Source organism: Buteo buteo, chromosome 12, assembly GCF_964188355.1.
Source record: "Buteo buteo chromosome 12, bButBut1.hap1.1, whole genome shotgun sequence".
Lineage (NCBI taxonomy): Eukaryota > Metazoa > Chordata > Aves > Accipitriformes > Accipitridae > Buteo > Buteo buteo.
Window position 1 is genome coordinate 5,096,195 of NC_134182.1, and position 21,008 is coordinate 5,117,202.

Genomic DNA, 21,008 nt, shown 5'->3' on the forward strand with positions numbered 1-21,008 from the left:
TTAACCAACCACCACATGCAATTTTGGCATTCGTCTAAAAAAAGGTTTTAGTTCAATGTGTCAGAAAGGTAGGTTACGAGAGCACACTACCTCCCCCCTCTTATCTTTTTTTTTTTTTTTTTTTACAAGGGTGGTGGCCCAAATCAAGCCCTCCGATTTCAGTCTGCACATTTCAAAGGTTAGGAGTATGTGCGTGCGGATTCTGGTTTGTTCCCTTACGAAGACAGGAAGCTTACCTCAGTGTTTGGATCCAGGGCCAGATTCAGAGTCACTTCACTGAAATGAAGTCTCGGACTAAAGAACACCTTCACATTCCTTTGCTGATGCTCCAGTACACCCATTTCTATGGAAATAGGCACCCCTTCTTTGGTGGATAGCGTCCATGGTAAAACAGCTCCTTGCAACCCTAAGTTGAAGTTACTAATGCACATCTTTACACATGAATTATTTCCTACATCTATGTTTTGACAATACACTTAACTGGAATATTTTTCATGCACAAGGTGTACAAAATGAGTCAATGCAGTGTTTGTCTTTAGACCACTATCATACACGTATTTTGTTAAAGGAACAAGGGCTCTAAACCCTTCCAATACAGACAGTATCTGGCATCCGGATTGTGGCACGATGTAGTCTTCTGCCTTTATGTTGCTGTTTGTACAGGGTATGTCAAAGGCTATTGAAAACCTGTGAGGTATGCAGGTGGCTGTCCATTTTCAGGGCATGGTGAAAGTTTCCCTCATGACCACGGTCCTTTAAAACTTCACCTGGGTTCCACTTGACACGCACAGGTTCCTGATGAAGGTCATTTCTACTTTTGTAGTACAGAAGAAATCTTAAAGGGCTTTACTCAGTTTTAGTGCTTAAGCACAGGAAAAAGAAAACAAACCAAAAACCCCATCAAACACCACTCCCTCCCAACCCAGAACACCTCACAGCATCTACACCCATCCTCTATGCTTCTTCTCCTCTCTCTTTCAAGCAATGCAGTATGACCAGCGTCTTTCTATTGCCCTGCCAACACCCCCATAACCGCTGTGCCTTGAAGGACTTTCGAAGACCGGACTGTAGCTGGAACACAACTTGGGAATGTGCTATCACGTCACTGTTCAGCGCTGTTGTATACTTTTTTGGTTTGGATAGAGGATGCTCTCCCCAAACCCACCACAACCTCTGCCAGCTGCAGGAGATCTCCAGGTGTTCCACAGCAACCACCAGTTTGGCACAGAAAACCCCAGACATGAAACACTCAAGGCAGTGAGCCGCGGCTTTACACTTAAGCAGAGAACGCACAACTGAGAAAAGCTCACAGGAAGGGCATGACAACAACCATGCGTATGAGTTGATGCAACAGCAGCTGGGCCTTGCAGTTAACATCTGTTTCCTGTATCCTCCCTCCCCCTGGTTTCTTTTACTGTATGGGGGCTCCGGTGATGTGAAGCCTCTCGGGGTTAGTTGAAATTACAGCTTCGAGGGTGGCACTTTTGGAGCAAGTTGGCACAAAATGGAAGGTAATGCTGTCAGATCCCTTGCTCGTGGTGTACTGGGTAACAGGACATCTCTTCAAGGCTCAGGGGCCACAAGGGGAAAAGTCAAGAGGGTAGAGGGCTCTCACGGCCCTTGCTGGGTTATGTGGCTCTTGTTTCTAAGGACGGGGTCCTCGTAACTGCTAGCGCAAGGTGGTGTGGAGGCTTCCAAGGGTAAGCCCTGCTGTTGGTATCCATAGTTGACATTCCCACAGGGGAAGTGGCGGAGCCTAAAGAGAGGCACTTCTTTAACACTTGCTGTTAGGGAAGATGGCTCTAATAGCAGGGAGGAGCCTGGCAGCCTGCCAGTCACAATGTTGGGCCCCACAGTACAGTTTCCTTCCTGTCCCAAATTCTCCCTGTCGGGCACCTCCTTCTCCAGCAGAGAACTGCTTTTGCTGGCCTGCTTCTCCGCAAACCAGGAACCGTAGGTTGGATTCCAGAGGTTGGTGGGCTTGTTTCTGGAGCCCCGGCTTTTGTGCAGCTCAGAAGGGGGATTGGACTGGGCATAGGCCATGTTGATATGTCCCCCCGCTGAGGCTGACTGCACCTTCCCCGGCACTGGTGGTTCCAAGGCTCCCACTTTCCCTAGAGGTTTTCCAGCAGTGATGGCTGATGGCAGGGGTGGTGGAGATGGCAGAGTTTGCTTGTCATCCTTTCTGTCTTGGTGTGTGGAGACCAAGAGAGGAGGAATTCCTTCTGGATCATCAGGGCGCATCGCTACCTTCTCCTCCTCCTCAGCTGATGGGCCATATTCTACTGGCAAAGCAGTGTTGATGACATCTGGATCCTGCCGGGGAGAACAATGAGAATTTCTCAAAGTCTGCTACCATCATGCATACTCGGACTTGATTAAAGACCCAACACATCTGACAGCTGTCACGCTATGATCACAGAGCATCGTTCCCACTACCCAAAGCCCACATTCCATGTGTAGAGGATGCTGACAAAATGCAGTTAGCCATGAGATGCAATGGTATACCCTTAAAATTGAACTCTTCAAAAAAAAGCAAACCCTAAAACTCACCGCAGAACAGCAGAGGCACAAAACCAATGAAAAACATTTTTTATGTCCAGCCAAATTTCCTGTGGGAGCTTTGTTTTGGAATCTATATCATCTCAAAGTTCATAACATTCTCAGATAATATTGAGAAAGTTTCAGCCATGAAATGATTGCCTCCACACAACAAAGGAGGAATGGGAATGCAGAAAGAAGGCAATACTGGCAGACCCCTTGAAGCCCGAATCCACAGGGACTGCGGTTCTGAGCTATTTAAGCAGTTTTGAAAATTAAACTGAGAGAAAATGTGGTGATCTGGGCAACCTTTAATTATTGCTAGATACCACAGCAAGCTATAGATAGCAGGAAACAATGCCCCCAATCCCAGGATCCAAACACACATGAAAACCAGACCAAGCCTCCCAAACAGTGAGGGAAAGCAAACTGACTGAGGCAAATAACTGTGTGAGGCCATGCAAGAAGCCTGTGCTGCTGCAAGCAGCAAAACATTTTCCAAACTACTCCACTCCTTATAAGCTAATAATGGTAGTAAAAAATAAACAAATCAGATTTCAGCCTGGAAAGCCAGCCACGTCCCTTCCTCCTTCCTAGCCTCAGAATCCCCAGTCCTTTAGCATAGCTGTCCCCACCTGCCTTCTCCAGCGCAGTCAGATTCCGAAAATTGCCTACAGCTGCAGAAGCCACCTGCAAAGGGTGCTCTGAGCCAGGACCATTTCTGCTCTGCTGACCATGTCGTAAGGGTGAACACTGGGATGGAGTGGCTGACGTGAACTGCGTACGGGTGCTGTCCTGTCTTGGCTCTTTTGCTTGTTGGAATCTGTGCCTTTATAAGCAGAAGCAGAGCTACAGGTCTGCTGTTTGTAAAGCTGTGTAAGCCCGTGCCTTTCAGCAGTGAAAGAGAAGAAGAATCAACCTCCAGATGAGGTGAATGTCCCAGGCTGACATCAGTCTCCCTGGACTGCTGACTGCAGTAATGCAGTGCTGCCTTCTCATCTCATGTTCTGGCTTGCCTAGACCACTCCTCAGGAAGAACCCTCTCTCCCCATCTCATTCGAGACAAACGAGCACCAATACCTGAGTGCAGTACTCAATCCTCTCCAGGATTATGGCAAAATTTGGCCGGTCTTCAGGCTGGTGCTGCCAACACTGGGTCATAATGCGATAACTGGAAGAGAACGGGAGAGGCTCACAAATGGCAGATCCTGTTGGTACATAACAGCTAGTCCCTGCAACTTAGACACCATAAGCACGCATCACCCCTCTGACTTCTAATAAATAAGAGTGCTCTGCCTTCCCCAGAGTCGGACAACTGATGTACTGGTAACCACTGAAATGCGGCCACCAGTGGGGTGAAATCCACAGCACATCAGAGAAATAACTCACCCACCCGAAATCCCTTGGACAATTCACTAAAGGTAGGCAGGGCTAGAGATAATGGAGCCGAGTTTTCCCTATCTGTGAACAGTCTCATGCACTTGCAGTTTCACAGCTAACCTAAGACACAGAAATATTGCACCATCTTTGACCAAACAAGCAGTGGCCAGTACTTCTCAAAGGGGCCCTGAATTACTCTCCAAAACAGACAGAAAAATTAAATAGTAGAGAAGTCACTGGCATTCAAGTCCAATAAGGCAGATCAGCCACAGTAAGATCAATCTTAAAAGTCATTAACTTTTGACTAGAGAACAGCATGTGAAACAGAAACTTATTTGCATGAATATGTCAAAGTTAAAATCTCATACACAGGGCCAGGGCAGTTTTTAGGTGGATCCATCCTTCCTCCGTTGGTGACGAACTCCAGAACCTCCTGGTTACTTTTGCTAGGGTAGGGCATGTATCCCAAAGAGAATATCTCCCACAGCAATACGCCAAAGGACCTGAATACAGAAGTGAAGGAAAACAAAGTGAAGGATACAGGAATGACCATTACCAAGGGGCAATGCCCTTAGGCGCAGTACCGTCAGCGTTGCTTTTTGCAGTCTGTGCTCAGGCAGCTTGTGGAAATCACTGCTGCAGGGTGCAGACATAAATAAGCTGCACAGTTGTAATGGTGGACTTTGAATCATTTAATAAATACTAGTAGTTGACAAGTGAGTGAAGTATACGATATAGGTAGGTAAATATGGTTGCTTTGTCCTTGTACTCAGATGTAACAAATGTGAAAGTCAGGTTATGGATTTGTGAGACATCAGCCGCTGCTGGAGACAGGACTGAGTGGAGCAGTGGCCTGACCACTTATGACAAACGTTTCCTCTTGAATAAACTGCCCTGTGTGAAATTACCTGACAGTGAATCCCCACTGATGCTCTGAGCCCCACAGCCCCCACCTGTAGCTCAGAGTGCAATAAAAACATTCCCTAGCAAACACCACAGCCATGGGCCTGTGTGGTGTGGCCTGCAAAGCTCTGGGGACAACATCTGGGACAGGACCCCCTCCAAAGCATTCATCTAGTCAGCTGCTCGGAAATCACAATCTTCTTGATTAAAATTGTGAAGAGCTATGTGCAGCAATGGGAAACTCTTCCTCTTGGTGCCGAGACAGGCGGCAGCTCAGCTGTATAACAGAACGTACCTCTACCCCTCTGCTGGGGCTTGCTCAGGAGCGGTGTCCTGACCACCAGCCCCCTCCCCTCCACACATATCCCGAGCTCTTGCCTCCTGCTCACCCAATTTCCCTCCCCCTCCTCTGGCCACCAGCAACTCAAGAGCTTACAGTGCTGCTGCAGGCCCGGAGAAAGACAAAAGCCACAATACATAATGCCCTTCTCCCTCAGTGGCAGGATGGATCCTGCCTGCAAGTCCCCATGGAACTTAGGCTTTCCTCCCTGTAGCAGCAAAGCAGCACCTGCATCTGCCTTAACCTCCCTTCCCTGCCTGCTCACCTCCCCAGCAGCACCCGCCTTTGCACAGGTCTGATCTTTCTGTTCCCTTGTCTCCTCCAAGATTACTGGCTCTGAAAGACCCAGCTTGTCTTTTTAGTAAAGGAGAAACGAACAAGAACATGTGCTTTTTACAAATATTCACACTTTAGGAAAGGGGTTACAACACAGACAGACCAACCGGACAAAGAAGGAAAGGAAGCGCACCATGTGTCTGTTTTTGATGTAAATATCCCTTCCATGAAAGCCTCAGGAGGCATCCATTTGACAGGCAACATTGCACACCCACCCTTCCGATAGTAGCTGGCTCTGCAAAGAACAAAAAACCCAGAGTCAGCCAGGAATTCAGAAAATGCCATTAATTTGGGATTTTTACAATTACAAATATTAGAATTATAAGCCAGAGGAGAGACTAATTTAGGTGAAACAGCATGGCAGAGAAAATGCTGAAGAAACCTGTTCCTTCTCACAAAAATAGTGGAAATGGGCAGACCTTCAAGGACTGCTCTAATCTACCTCGCTTTAGGCCTGATCTGGTGAACCCAAGTTATCCCTATCTGTGTGCATACTCCTAGTGAATCACTCACACAGTAAACTGCTGGTGGCAGAGCCACTTTTCAGCCATGGCAAGATCCCCACCTCACCTCACACGTGGTCACCTTGAGCATCCCCACCAAAAATAAACAAAGCCTGTCCCATATGTACCCAGTCTAAAGCACTGCAAGTGAAATCCAAAACCCTTTATAAGAATGAGGAGCTTGATGAGGAGGATGCTTGGCCATTAGAGCTGGGGCAGTAGTACAAAAACCACCTCCTGTGGTCCTGAGACAGGAATTACATCAGTCCTTTAGTGTTGTCGTCATTTAAAATAAAACCTACAAGCCCCAAATCCTGTGCTGGCAGCTGCAGGAGGCTGCTCATGCAAGCTGGTATCACTGTTCCTAACTACACAGCTTGAGCATCCAAAGGATATTCCTGGACACAGAAACATGTGCAATCTTCAAAGGCACCTTCAAAAACCCAGCACCAAAGCGTTCATCTTGGCAGTCGGTTCTGCTGATTGTGTAAGTGTGACAGATGCTACTTTGTCCCAGCAGAGTCCCATCTGACAGTGGGGCAGAGTGGGGGCTCTTTGTGAAGGAAGAGAGAGGAGGGGAAAAAAGAAAAAAGAAGGCAGCTCCCATACACTTGGGTTTTTGAACGTAGCACTCTGTTTGCATCACCTCAGGCTGTGATACTGTCAGATCTCAAGCTAAGCAGAGCCAGGCCTGGCTTAGTAATAGCACAGGAGAATCCCCAAGCAGGAAAAAAAGGTGGCAAGGCACTGGAATAAACAGTGTGGGTGACTGAGTACAAGCCATTCCTTCCTCCTAGTCAGAGGCAAATCAATTCCTCACCACAGCAGGACGTGGCACTGCACTTCTGGAGGTGCTATCTGGAAGATGAGGTATCAAACTGCAACCCTCATTGCTCGTGGTCATTAAAGATTTCCTGGCACTTCTTGCAAGAGGAGAGTAGTTAACCCTGTGTCCTGGCTGAATTCCAGTTTGGGTGATTACATTTTCCTGACCTTCCTCTGCACTTTCCTCCTTTATGTGCAGTAAATTGAGGAGATTTACTGATGACACCAAACCAAAGGGGCAGGGGTAGTAGCAAGGAGAGAGATTAAACTCAGAATGATTTGGGACCACAAAACAAAGGGCACATCAGTGCCATTCAGTGTGGAGAAAGTAAAGGACAAGAAACTGAGGACAGAGTACAAGAGGGAGGAAAAATGCCTTCCTTGACCATCAGACTTCATTACCCAGAAGAAAGCTGTCAGGAGTGGGAAAAGTCTCCAGAGCACGGTTAAACTACAGGTGAAGGCAAACACCAAGAAAGCATTAGCTGGGGTTCATCAGGGTGGGATCTCCACTCTTGCCTTGCTAGGATTATGCACAGCAGCATACCAGCCTGCTCTCCTGCACAAACACTGCTCCTCCCTCATTTTAGCAAGCTTCCACTTGCAGATACCCTGGGCTTAGCTCTGCTACCTGTATATATCCCGGGCCATTCCAAAGTCTCCGATTTTAGCCACTCTCCCAGGCCCTCGACAGGTAAGGAGGCAGTTCCTGGCAGCAATATCCCTACAAGGAAAGGGAAGAAAAGCAACAGAAAGAGAAGAAAAGAGAAGAACCACTTAATCATTTGACAATTTTGCAAGCCAAAAAGAAAACAAAGAACAGTACCTACTTTCCTAAGCTGCAGAGAGCCCACAACAGCCAGAAAAGTCAGTGTTTATGGATAACTAGTGACGTTCCAAATTCCAACCTACCCCAACAGCCGGAGCCTCTCTGGTCTTTAACATTTCCTTTTTAAACTTCATGTAACATCTTCCAGCTGAAAGGATGGGCCTCCTGTGAGCCTCCATTCATCCCAGGAGCTATTTTATAGTCTCGAAGGAGTTGCAAGCAGTGAGGCTGATTTCAGCAACGTACTAGTCCCAACATCAAGCTGTCTGGGGAATGATCCACTGACCTGTTCCTAGTGTGCTTGTCCAAATATTGTCAAATGGGTGTCATACTGTCAGAGACAGGAATAACAACAATGTGCAGGTGTTGCTCTGAAGACTGAAGGTACGGTCCTGAATCTGTGTATGCAGGTAAAGCTCCAGCTCCACCTCTGCTGTGCTGAAGTAAACCCTGAGATCTGAATAACATGGTGGCATACCTTGTCGTGGTACTTCTTTCAGAAGAGTGAACTACAATCTCTCTCTACTCATCTCTACCCAATGGGCAGAATTTTAGACACTTGCCAAACACCCTGTTCTGCAGGATCAAGTAACAATAGTCACAAGGTGTTGCACTTCTGGCTGTACTTGTACAGCCGTTCTTCGAGAGGGAGAAGAAAAGGGTTCCAGAATGAGCAGAAAGGCACTAAGCAAAATTCATGACAGGGACAGCTTTGAAGAATTCTCTCACGGGATTGTGTTTCCATTTGCAGAGTAGCCAAACAGGCTGCACAAGTCCAGGCACCGAGACAGAGCTCAGGATCTTTGGTAAAACTACAGACCTCTGCAACCTGATTTACAGCAGTTTTTCTGTTAATTGCTTCTATTATTCTGATTTTATCTACCTTGTTTAAAGGTATCCAGCCACCAGAGTGCAGCAGGACATAAACATACCAAGCAGGGCATTACGAGTCTGTGCTGGCCTGTATGCAAGTCATGCCGGTGCTGACAGAGATGTGTTCACCTACCTGTGAATGAAGTGGTTCTCCTCCAGGTACTGACACCCACAAGCAATGTCACGAGCCACGTGGAGCAAGTCCAGCATAGAAAGGGAGGAGGGCTGATTCTACCAAAAGACAAGGGACGAACGTGGGTTAAAAGCAAGAACATGGCGTGATTTGTCACGGATACAGCGCTGAGAACTCTCCAACAAGTGACATAGCTCAGGTGTTAACACACAAAGGGATTACCAAAATGCACAAGAGAGAGTTCATATCCACAAACTACACAAAGGATGTGCAGGCACAATATCATACAAATCCCAGGGACAGAATCAGAACAGCTGGATCTGACTTTCCAGCTCCATTGGGATGCCCCTGTAAGAATTTCCCCCAGTTCTCATGGGAGATGCTTCTGAATTTTCAGCATGGTTTTTGAGGAGATCTGTCGCATAAGCTGGTCTTCACTCAGTTTCTTTGTATTATTGCTAGCTCCTCTCTAAAGTCACCTTGAACAATGAGAATGACATTTTGTATAATGGCATGAGTCACATTTGCTCTTTCCCTCCTCCACATCTGTGTAGGTTTTATCTTGCCCCTCAGAGCACTGACACAGGTTTGTGTAGCCAACGGCTATGGAAGATAAGGCTGCCAACTCCTTGTTCCTGCCCCTCTGATGAAGTCTACAGCCCTTGCCAGCGGGAGCCAGATGCTTTAGTGAAAAGAACAGGTTTAGCACTGGCTTGTGTTTGCCAGCCTCTGAAGCCAAACCATCAGCTTCTGCACTGAGGTGTGAATCGGTGATCCCTGTGGCCAGTCCTGTGGGGGAGGAAGAAATCGCTGCTGCCAGCGGGGTGATGACAAACAACTGGGTGGCAGTAACTGCTTATTCCTCAGCAGCCATTTGCTAGCTAAGTGTTTATCTGTGGCCTTAGTTATTGGACCAAACAAGCCTATCCCACCCTCTAGCTCTCTCTTACGACACCTGCCAGTTCTGCCCAGTGCCCAAAAGGCACACCCGCTCATGGGTCTCTCCCACTGATGTACAAACCAGTACGGGTTCTCCAGTGACAGGCACTCCTGGCTCTCCTAGCCCGTCTGTTGTGATGAAACATATCTCCAGACTGATGCGATGCTGTGCTGGCCATCCCACCTGATCTAAACCACTGCTAACTGGAACTGGAAATAAGTCCAGGCTCTGCAGCAGGCAGCAGCCAGTAGTTAAACAGTGGGCATTGGCTGGTAAAACCTAAAAATCTTAACATCTTCTGAAGAGATTAGGAAAAACCTGGCCTCAATACTTGACTAATGAAATAATTGAAAAATGCTGCATCTCTATGTGAACAAAGCCTGTTTTTTTCAGTGTGGTGCCATAAACCAAAATAATTTGTGACTATGTATCACCTGCCTATATTTTATTATTTACACAGTATAGTTCACTGCATATATATTCTTAACTGATTCTTCAGAACACCAGACAGCATCTCCACCTAAACCTTTCTTCTTGTAGAGTAACCATTTCCTGAAAACAAAAAGCCTCTCCCCCTGCCCCCTTTTGTGGGGAGCAGAGAATAATCTTTGTTACCTCTGTGAGTTGAAGTGACTCACCAGCTACACAAGATGTCTACAGTAAGAAAGGATGCAGATGCCTTCTATTTCCCTTTCAGGGCATAATCAAAGGGAAATTAGTATCTCGATCTACCCATACCCTTGTCTTCTGAGCAAGGGTCAGAAACCTGAAGTGAAAACCAAGTAGAAAGCCCCATTCTTTACTATGCAATTGATTCCAGACCTGAGCTATACTGCAAGGCAGTCAGTAGGCTGAAGCCACAAGATGATTTGAACGGCACAGCTTTTTTCTTTTTCCCTTTTTTTCCTTTCCTTCCCTTCCTTGGATGAATTCCTTCTACCTTTTATTTGGCTAAATACAGTCCTAAAACAGATGTGACTGCCCAGCCAAGGACAATTTAGCTATGTAATCTGTTTGAAAAATGGAGGTTTGGGATTCATTTTGCAAGGGGAGCAGCCTTGAGACACCAAAGGATTCACTTTACAGCTTTTGCTCCCCATATGAATGGACAATGCCAGCTGCAAGGCACTACTGCTCAGAGCAGTGGGAATGCTGGAAACACTAGTGTGACACCTCCCCGGGCGAGGCTGAATCTTGCTAAAGGTGAATGAAATTCTGTGTATTGTTCAGTGTAATCACTGCTCTGAGCAACAGGCTGCACAACACAAAAGGAGGGGAATCATTTATCCATATACGATTTATCTTCAGAGCTGTTCTTTGATTGCTGTGCTGTGTGTGAAAAAGATCAGCCCTGAACTTCCCAGAATAGACAATTCTGCAACGCTCATAAATGAGCGAAGGCTCCAATTCCAGGTGTCTCTGAATCTTCTAGACTGCCTCTCTCCAGATGAGGGGGAAGGAGTAATCTTGTAATAGATGTGAAACTTTATTAGAAATGGAACACAGAAACCTTTCAGGGCTGTAAACCCTGGACCCATGGAGAAGTATGAATCTGAGGTTTATGAAGTAGACCTGGCTGGCATAAACCGACAATATTCCACAAGAATCACTGGTATTGTATCAGTGATGTTGGATGAACATTTGGCTTACAGATATGATCATTCTTGCTTAGAGTCCAGCAAAATCATTACGTGTTGGCTGAACATTGCTTTCATTATTTATATGAAGAACACAGATGAACAATGTACAATAACCTGTGCTGGCAGCATCCTGATCTCCCATTAAGTTGGATCCCATGCCCTGATACCTCCTGTGGTAGCTCTAGCTTCCCATTTCGTCTCCCTTGCAATGTCTTAAGTTCCCCCTTCCCTCGCTTCACCTTCTCCTCCACCATTCCCTCTGCTCCCCTCCATGCTTTGCAGTGGTTGAGTGCACGGCAGCATGCTGTGTGTGTCTTGCTCCAAGTCACACAGGTTCTCGCTGGCCAGTGGCAAGCCAAACAAGACAACTGTTTTGGTCAGTGGTTGCTCTACTGTGGTGCTTTCTTTTTCCTGAAGCCTTGGAATTAATGCCAAGTTAACACCTTTCACACCTCTATTAAATTTGACTGAAACTGGCAAATGAATTTGAAGTTACTGGCAGGGGAGCACGGAGAGCAACTGGGGGATGAAGGTAGAGAATGAACACGTAAATGTCTCTTGCAATCAGGCTGAAAGCAGAATTAAGTGGGAAAGACAAGGTAGTAAGGAAATCAGCTGGAAAATATAAAACTCGGAAAAAACAAGGGGAAATGACAACAGTAATTCATATGGTGCTTACTGCACAGTAAGCAGTGCACCTCTGTTACTGAGTCAGTCAGCTACGTCTTGTGTGTTTAATTAATTCCTATTGGAAGCAAAGATCATCGAAGCCTGTTTACTCTGCACTGTTCCTTGTCTTTCCTTTCCTTTGATGTGCCTGGAAAGCTAGATGCCCAGTCTGCCATGCCTACCTTCTGCCTGTCTTCCCTGAATGAGTAATAGGAGGAACAAAGCAGCTCAGGGTTCATTAAGAGCAGTGCAAAGATACATCCAGCAGTACTAAGCCACGGACCTTACATACAAAGACTTTGTCATGCCTCAAGTACATGCAGAGGGTAAAACCACTTGCACAGTTGGATCCCATACTTCACAGAGCACAACGCCCTGCACACATCTCATCTCTCATCAGTCAGTCTTCTAGCCTCATAGTTTCTGAGCCAGCAGTCAAACCTGTGCACCAGAGGCTGATTTCTCAGCACTCACAGGTGCCATTAGCCCCTCAGAAGCTGCCCCAGCAGCCAGACAATGAATTACCCTGTCATTCTTGCCAGGCAGCCACCACGCGGGATTGCAGCAGAAGCAGGGCAAGGCAAGGGGAAGGAAGGTGTTAGAAGTGGAGCAGAAATGTGTGGATCTGTGTCTGCACACAGTCAGGCTGTCCACATTCACCCAACTGTTAAAGAGGGACTGGAAACTGTTTTTCTGCATCAGTTCCAGCTTGCAACTGCCCATCTGCATTTGACCCCAAGCTTTCCCAAAGTGTGATAGACATGGGACAGAGCAGAAAACAGCAGCATCAGTCCCAGGTCTGCTTCAGTCCTGGGAGCAAGTTAAATGCAGGAATAGGGGAGAATCTTCAAGGTGCTGGGAACAGCCCCTATGTGTAGTAGTAGTTATGGTCAGTCTCAGATAACCCCAAAGATGTCAGGAAAGACAATGAAAGAAGAAAAAAGGAAGGAGAGACTGTGAAGGCAGAAAGAGAAATACCAAGGAAGTAATGTATGCTGTGCCTGGTTTGAACCATCCACCTCTTCTGACATTAGCTTTCACAGGGGTTGCACAGAGCTACCACTAAGAGAAATGGAAGCCCTGGCATGCAAGGAGGAACTCATGACTGGGGTGGGGGCAAACAGAAAGAAACCTCTCAGATCAGAAGGCTCCCATGACTGCATTCTGTAAAGATTAAGGGCTTTTCATCCACAGAAGCATCTGGCTCATTTTACTGCAAGTAGGTAAAAATTCCTGCTGTTCAGGACTGATGTTCTTGGTGCTTCCTCACAAGATCCTGATCATTACTGAGCTGACTTCTCTAAGTTAACAAGCCAAAAAGATGCTTCCATTGCAAAGTGAGGGATACCCTTGCCCTGTACCATCCTGTTTCACATGCCACTTCACACATCTAGCACAGCCTGTCCTGGCAGTTTTGAACAAAGCACCTGCTAGGCAGCATACCTTGCCCATGCCACTTTGCTCTGCACCGGGTGAGAGCAGAGCCCGCATTGCAAAACATGAATTTCCCCATTCACTTACCATCAAGTTCAGCCCATTTGTACGAGCTGACGAGCACCTCTAGGTGCTACAGAAAACCAACCTCTATTTATAAAGACTGCTTGCTCATATTTTAAACATCTTGACTTTCTGGGTGTTTAGCCTTCTTATCCAGGCAGCAGCCACTTTAATGCAACCTATCCAAGTCTGCAGTGCTCCTGAGCAACACAGACCGTTTTATATGTCTGAAAACCAGACTGCAAGGAAAAAACAGAAAGTCAATCTGTTTCCAGATGCCTCGAGGAAGAATCTTATTTATATCTGTTAGAGCCAATTTGTGTCTCTCTTGTACTGATAAAATCCAGCATTTTCCCCTGTGTAAAAGTAATGTAGAGACAAAGTATGAAGCTGGGCCCTGGTACTACACTTCAACAACATCTGGGTGCCCTTCTGATCCAGGGACTCAGAGCAAACTTTATTCTTCTGAAATACTGATTCCTCTCTAGAAGTCGTAGTTTATTTCTCAACATTTCTAACAGACTGTCATTTCCTATTGACGCTGATTTCAGTGGGAAAATCTTTAAAACTCTGGACTAAAGATATTTGCTATTAAGTCAACAGCTCCAGGCTGGATTCTCTCCTTGCCTATGTCAAACTTGCACTGACAGATATCCACAGAAATGCACCTGATCAGCAGTTTAAACAATGGATTTATCATTACTAGGTCAATGCTTCCCCCCTAACCCGCCCACAGCTGGTGTGAGGAAGGTAAGAGTAGAGTTTACCTTCCTTTTTTTCTAAACTGTGATTTTGTTTTTTCTTTAGATAGTATCTGCAATGCTATCTAGCAAAGTCCAGGGATGAGGTACCTTTGCGTAAACCCAGCAGCATCTGTACTCTATACATCTGTGTCCTGGCCCCACTGTGGTCTTCCAGCAACAGAAATTCTCTGACCCTCTAACACACTGGAAAATAGTAGCTGCATGGATCAGCTCTTTTATAGTTATGTATTTGCCTTGTGGCAGCAGCTTACTAAATAAAATTCAATTTTCTCTTTTCTTACCGGTCTAGGCCGTGTCTCTCTCAGGAATGATTTCAGGTCACCTCCAGCCATGAGCTCTAGCAGGATGAAACGGGGCAGCGCCTGCAAGCTCACCCCGATACAGCGCACAATATTCTGGTGGTTGAACTTGCTGTGGAGACAGGGAGACTCAATTATGGAGCAACTTTGATCCAAAAAGCACAATTGCAGAAAAGAATCAAAATATTTTGCTGCGGGGAATTTTTTTTTTTCCCCCCAGAAATTAAAAAAATCACAAAGGTAGGGTAACTGGATAAAGCTAAAGTGCTACCCCTGCACTCTTTGTCTGCATAGTGCAGAAACAGAGGTGGGGAAGGAGTGGCTTTTGGCTGCTTTTTCTCCATCCTTTTTGGGCTACAGCAAGACTTGTGGTCCATAGGAAGCAGAGAATGTCTGATAACAGAGAAAACTCTGCTCCTAATTTCCCTATCCAAGGGGCAGAAGCTGGGCTAGGGCAGAGTTGTTTCAAATAACATAGTAACACAGGGATCTGCTTATGTAGGGGATATTCCTCCAGGTCTAGTCTCTAACACTTCCTTATTTCTCCAGACCTCAATGTGATGGGAAACTATTTCCATGGATTCTAGGACTCAGTCACTGACATGTGACATGACAGCAGCATTAAGTCAATGCCATCTGTTAATTTTGACTAGTCAAGCCCAAACTCCTAAGGTTTGTTTTTACCTCATTTTCTGATCCCTAAGAGAAATGAAAGGATCCTATTATCAATTCTGAAAACTGGGCCTAAAGAAATGAAAACCAGTGTGGACCCTCTTGAAAATTTAACCCTTAATCATCTGGTGCCTCCCCATTTGTAAGAAGAATAGAAAAGGATGGTAATCCTATCCTCTGTAAAATACTGACAGCCATGTGCCAAAACTACTGTATAGATGTGTTGCATGGGTATCACCTCTCAAAGCACCTTTTTTCTTTACAGTGCTGGGCTTTGCAAGCCTACAAAACTGCTGTTCATCTTATTTATACACACCTAATAATGAGAGCTTCCATGAGGAAGTCCAGCTCATCTTGCTCTGAACACACTTCTGGCAATGTCTGGAAAAGAAAGAACAAGTTGACAAGGAGAAGATATTTAAACTCTGTAGAACACCTGGCACAATCAAAAGCACTAACATTGCAGCAATCCTTGTTTCTCTAAAAGAAACCTCACTCTAAGATAATAGCTAGAGCATTACTAAACTAGACTGTGAAGCCTGTTGAAAGGTAAAGATCAGAACACATGGCCCATCAACACCACTGTCATCCTCCTCCCAGCAAAGGAAATAGCCCAGTGTGCACAGGTAACAGTGCTCAATATATGGGTCTCTGCTGTACAGAGGATGAGGAATGAGACCACAGTGACTGAGCTCTCTGACAGTTCAATACTCTTACCTCCCAGCAAGACTATGAACTCTAACTAGCAGTAGGACTGTGCTGCTATGTAACCTCTAGGAGAAAACAAGCTAGCTAGGCTGCTGAAGGCCTGGACCCTACCAGGGTCTCTTAGGATTTAGCTTCACATCCAGTGCATATCCATCCTATAATGGAGTGGTGAGATTCCTGGAAAGCCAGCCATCTCCTACCTGCAGGCTCTTTGATGTATGTGCCAGCTGCTCTTGGCCCTGTGAAGACTTTTGGCCTCTGACTCAAAGGCTTTGGACAGATTACCACACCAGGTGTAGCATGTGGAGGATGGACAGAGGATGGATTTATTTCTCATACCTGCAGTCTACTGCAGCTGTATGGGAAATCTTTGCCTATTTACTACTTACAGACCTCTTTTAATAGTCTCACAAGCCCATGTGCTACAAGCTGCACCATTGCTATGATGGATTAAAGTGTTGCAACAGAGCAGCAACCTTTCTAGCCACATCCTTCAGTACTATAGTAACGCTTAATTCATCTTCATTTTTATAATGCATTGGGACTCTTGGGTGAAAGGTGCATGAAACCGTCATGATAACTCATACACTGTCACTTACTTTCACAGCCACCTGCAAGGGAGTGGGGTCGCTGGGGATCCCTGCCACCTGACCTTCATATACCTCACCAAAGGCTCCGTGGCCCAAACCCCTGGACAGACCAGAGAAGACAAGAAGGTTTTACTACAGAGAACACACATTATAACACTGTGGTCACAGCTCACAGAACGGGCTCACAATTTTCATGGTAGTGAAACAGGGAGAACTGGATATTGACACTGACAATGCCACGCCTCACTCTATGTGGGGGACCAGACCTTGATGTGATCTTTCTTGGACCTACAATGTGTTTAACTGGTAGGGAATGCAATCCTCAAAAGTCAACGGTCCCCAGTGAAATCAAGCTGCTGGCACTGCAGTATGTAATAGATAGCACACTTCTATGGCTTTGGTGTCAATGCTCTAGTGGTGGGCGCTCCGAAACAGGTCAGTAAAGACAGGTCTTAAGTCTTGGTGTTCCCACACCCCAAACACACTAACAGTTCCCATGATGTTTATGCATCACCATTAAAGAAAACATTGAACAAGAAACTAGGAAGCACAATGGTTCTCAAAGGACCTGAATTCTAAACCAAGTATCTTTTCCTGATTTATTCTGTGATTCTAGGTAAGTACCTTAGCCAGTAAATGGTGATGTTAGTGCTTTGGAAAGCACTTGGCTCCAGGAATTCACGCTGAGAATCGTTTCTGGCACTGATCATATTATGAAATTTACAGTTTTATTTTGAATAAGGGTACAAGAAAAAGAGAAAGGAATTAAAGTAATCACATAACAGATCTTGTCCTATGTCCTTGTGATACAGATTTTGCATACCTGTCTATTCAGTCTTCACTTGCCTAACGTTAAGTCAACTGGTACAACAGCTGTAACACATAGGTGGCATATCATAATGACATAGTGAACTCTGGCAGAGAACGAGGCTGCATCCCAGATCCTGAGTCCCTCTTAAACCTACATGGGCTGCACATTGCGCAGTAGTAGTCTAAGCCTCTAAGAGACATTCCTGCATCTTGGTCCAGGTAAAAGGCTCTCAATAAGGCTCTCTTCTACAACATGCAATTTTCTGGTAGAGACAGGTCTGGCCTGAGAGCTGCACTGATTCTGTTCTCCGGTCTATCAGTGGTCTGTTTTTGCATGGGCTGTTGCCCTCCTGTCCATTCAGACAGGTGGTGCTAAAAGCAATCTCCTCTCTTGTTGCATAAGCTCTGTGTAGTTTTGCCATGCTAAAGACCAGTCCAGGCAGTGAAACCACAGTGAGGACTTGCGTTGCCTGTGACTCAACCACTTCTTTTAATAACATTTTGTAGGTATCAGCTTGAGACACTATTCTTGGTTACGCCTGACCAACTTATTACAAACTGACGGTATAAAACAGATCTCTACAGCTCATAACTCACCCTCCTCCTAAAAAGTCCACCTTCCCTGCCCTTATCAATTCCCAGCTGTATCCTCTGCTCTCTGCAGCTTGCCACACTCCAAAAATTCTTTCAGAGCCCAAGTGACAAAGGCAGCAGCAGCACAGGGTAAACTGGGAACTTTCAGATGCAGTCCAGCAAGATGTGCAGGTAAGGGGGAATGAGATAAGAGACAGCAAAACATTGCAGACTGCATAGACCGCTCTGAGCATCACCTTTTTTAGCACTGTAAGCTCCCTAGTCTTCCAAGCTCTCCTGCTTCCACTTCTTGGCTTTTTGTGTAAAACTGCATGGTACCAGGGTAATGTCACATTAACAAGTAGCATGCACTGTATCCTGCAGTCGAGCAAGGTGGGAAAGAACTCTGAATTTTCCAGTTTTTCTTAAGAGACTATTTCGAACTTTCCAGAAGTTCTGATCTAGACATGACTATCCTGCTGGCTTTATATTCCTGTCTTTTTAATACTGTCTGGCAGTCTCAAACCCATCGCTTTTCCTGCTATTGTACTTAAGGATGTCTGTCTTTACCAAAGATTCCATCAAAGACTTCAAAAGAGCCTCCTACAAGCCTCAGCCTTCCCATCATTTCATCAGTTGATACTGGAAATGGGCCATTCATTGCACAGTCTGCAAAAGATGTGTCTGAATTACTGGTGATGACTCTTCAGTTCCTCTCATAATCCCAGAAGATTAACACTGCACCTGTAAAAGGTCGAGGAGACTGCCAAAGTCTAGTCCCCTCTACCCAGCCTAACTACTGCAGCTTCACATCTTTCTTATGAAAAGGGGCATAAGTCTAGAAGTGCATGAGAATTTGTATGGGCCTGCACAAAGACATAGTGATCACATCTGTGTAAGAGAGCCAGCATATGTGAGTGTATAGTATGAAGCGTGGGGAAGGAAAAGATGAATTTACCGGATGAGGGAGATGTTTTTTCGAGGCACCTCTTTGAGGTCACTAATGGATGTGGTCTTTCCTGCAAAGCAGTAGTTGGGATTGTAGTCTGTCATGATAGTGGAGGTACGCAGCTTGCTCAGTTTATATTCTGGGCTCTGTAACTCCATCTGCATGGCTTGTAGCTCCTGGTGCTTCCGACGATATACTAAATATGGAGAACACAGTAAACCAGAGACACAGACTGACTTTGGAACAGGACAGCAGCCGTGCAGCATGTCTCACTGGAATTTGCTGTGTGGCCAAATTTCAGTGAATCAAACCAGACAGTGACACTGTCATATTTCTGTATGTCAGATAATTACAGACAGAAAATGGAATCTGAAGTTATGCAGGAACCTTTGATTTACACATTTTATGAAGAAACAGGCTTGCTCATGAACAGTTTGGAAGAAGTAAAATGAATTTCACTTGCAGAGATCTCTGATTTCACAGTTCTGAGATTTTTGTTTTGCTCTATTTAGTTTAACTGGACCTCCCAAGTATGAGTCCAGTTCCAAGCTTGAGGGAGTTGGGGTATAAACAACTTTCCTAAATCACGCAGAAGTGACTAAAATCTGAAATACATTATTGCATCATATTGTTCAAAATGGATAGACTAAACTGTTACCTCAGAATAACATATAAAACTAGCTCATTTTGCAAAACTTCCTCTGTTTCTAAAAAACAGAGTTGGACTAAATTTGAAATAATTTTATGGTAGTGTTATATTCTTTGAATCACTTCACTAACACTTCTGAAATGTCATTAGAAATTACACCTTGAAAGAAGACATCCTGTGGATGTTCCTTGAAATAGTAATTGATATTGCAGTATTTTTTTCAAAGCAAGATGCCAATCGTGAGCAGGTTAAATCACTATTACCCTTACTATTGATTTCTGTGGGAGCTGGATTGAGCCCAAAGACTGTGACGGTAATAGCTATTGCATCTTCTCCAGCAGATGTTGCTCAGGGGAAGAATTTAAGGGGTAAACATGCACTCACAAAGGCAGATGGATGTAATGACCTATCCACAAACCCTTCCTGTCCTCCATTTTCCTCTTCATTGCTTTTGCTTTGATTTTTTTAAATCGCTGCTCTTTCCTGAGATGGCAATGATAGGCTAGTTGGATGGAAAGAGGATTACTCTTCCACCCCCTGAGAAGTAATTAGTAATTTTAAAGGGGTACTGTCAGGCCAGAAATCATACATGTAGGACCATGTGTGTGCAACTGATAACTCCTGAAATTCTTAAAACTGAAACAGCTGCGCAAATCTAATTTATAGTTGCCGTTTGCGGCTCTGGGTACATCCCTCCCCTCCCCCAGATTATATACAGTGTGGACAAAGAAAGGTGGCAGAGCTGTGGTTTGAATCCCTGGCTGCTTTTCACTGATTCAAATCTATTCTGCTTGCAATCAAATGCAGGTGAGCAATTGTTTAAAATAAGAAAATGAAAGGGTGAAAAATACCTTTTAGAATTTCAAATAAAGATGCCAAGAATTCCCACATCCTACTAAGTAGCAGTTTGTAAAAGGGGAACCTGTGCAAGAATTTCAAACTTAAATGTCATACAGTAAGAGGCTAAATCTGTATATAGGCACACAAATAAAGATTGCTTCTATGCATTAAGCACCAACAGTTCTCACAAAACCAGTGGCAGCTGTGTTCTGACAGCTTTACACTACAACACAAGCAATAATGTCTCTTTCGAGATGCAGTCAGTAACTGAAACCTCCTCAAATTGGTCATTGTGGTTAGAAACAACTACTGAAATCTGAAGTTAAGGCGTGTGTGTGGGAAGGTGTCATTAAATACAGCAGTAGCTAAAAATCTGAATCCTTTTGCCTCCCAGGGACCAATTATCCCTGGCTCAGATCCAGCCCTCATATGAAAATATCTTTTGCAGAGAAACACTCACCTATCATGATTCCTGAAAAAGCCAAAATTAGAGCAGCCACCAATGCTGAAGTCACTACAGACAAGATCAAGGAGAGAGGGAGATGAACCACCGGCTCAGCTGTAATAGAAGCAGGAGAAGAAGGAATTTTGTGTCTGAAATGATCTTCCAGCAGTCACTTTTTTGCAGGCAGATTTTTCTGCTCCTCCTTCCATTTACTCATCTGCTATTCCTATAGTGTAGGAGCAACCTCTGGCATGATCAGTTCTCAGGATCTATGACCTCTAATACCACATTGTTTCACTT

The 21,008-nt window shown here is 45.2% G+C and overlaps 2 protein-coding genes across 3 annotated transcripts in view; one reads left to right on the plus strand and one right to left on the minus strand.

Annotated features, from left to right (window-relative positions):
* CLIP4 (CAP-Gly domain containing linker protein family member 4) overlaps nucleotides 1–339 on the plus strand; it is a 39,129-nt gene extending 38,790 nt beyond the window's left edge. Inside the window, exon 20 of the transcript XR_012652450.1 lies at nucleotides 130–339. The gene's annotated coding sequence lies outside the window, so the exon portion shown is untranslated. The remainder of the gene's footprint in view (nucleotides 1–129) is intronic.
* Nucleotides 340–473: 134 nt separating this feature from the next.
* The window catches only part of ALK (ALK receptor tyrosine kinase), a 233,086-nt gene continuing 212,551 nt past the window's right edge, over nucleotides 474–21,008 (minus strand). For both annotated transcript variants that reach the window (XM_075042474.1, XM_075042473.1), the window contains 11 exons: nucleotides 20,724–20,822; nucleotides 18,784–18,970; nucleotides 16,452–16,542; nucleotides 15,461–15,525; nucleotides 14,455–14,584; nucleotides 8,664–8,761; nucleotides 7,460–7,552; nucleotides 5,634–5,735; nucleotides 4,290–4,424; nucleotides 3,622–3,712; nucleotides 474–2,316 (listed from right to left, as the gene is read on the minus strand). In XM_075042474.1, coding sequence (XP_074898575.1) covers nucleotides 1,612–2,316; nucleotides 3,622–3,712; nucleotides 4,290–4,424; nucleotides 5,634–5,735; nucleotides 7,460–7,552; nucleotides 8,664–8,761; nucleotides 14,455–14,584; nucleotides 15,461–15,525; nucleotides 16,452–16,542; nucleotides 18,784–18,970; nucleotides 20,724–20,822 — 1,796 coding nt within the window. In that variant the 3' untranslated portion in view covers nucleotides 474–1,611. The remainder of the gene's footprint in view (nucleotides 2,317–3,621; nucleotides 3,713–4,289; nucleotides 4,425–5,633; nucleotides 5,736–7,459; nucleotides 7,553–8,663; nucleotides 8,762–14,454; nucleotides 14,585–15,460; nucleotides 15,526–16,451; nucleotides 16,543–18,783; nucleotides 18,971–20,723; nucleotides 20,823–21,008) is intronic.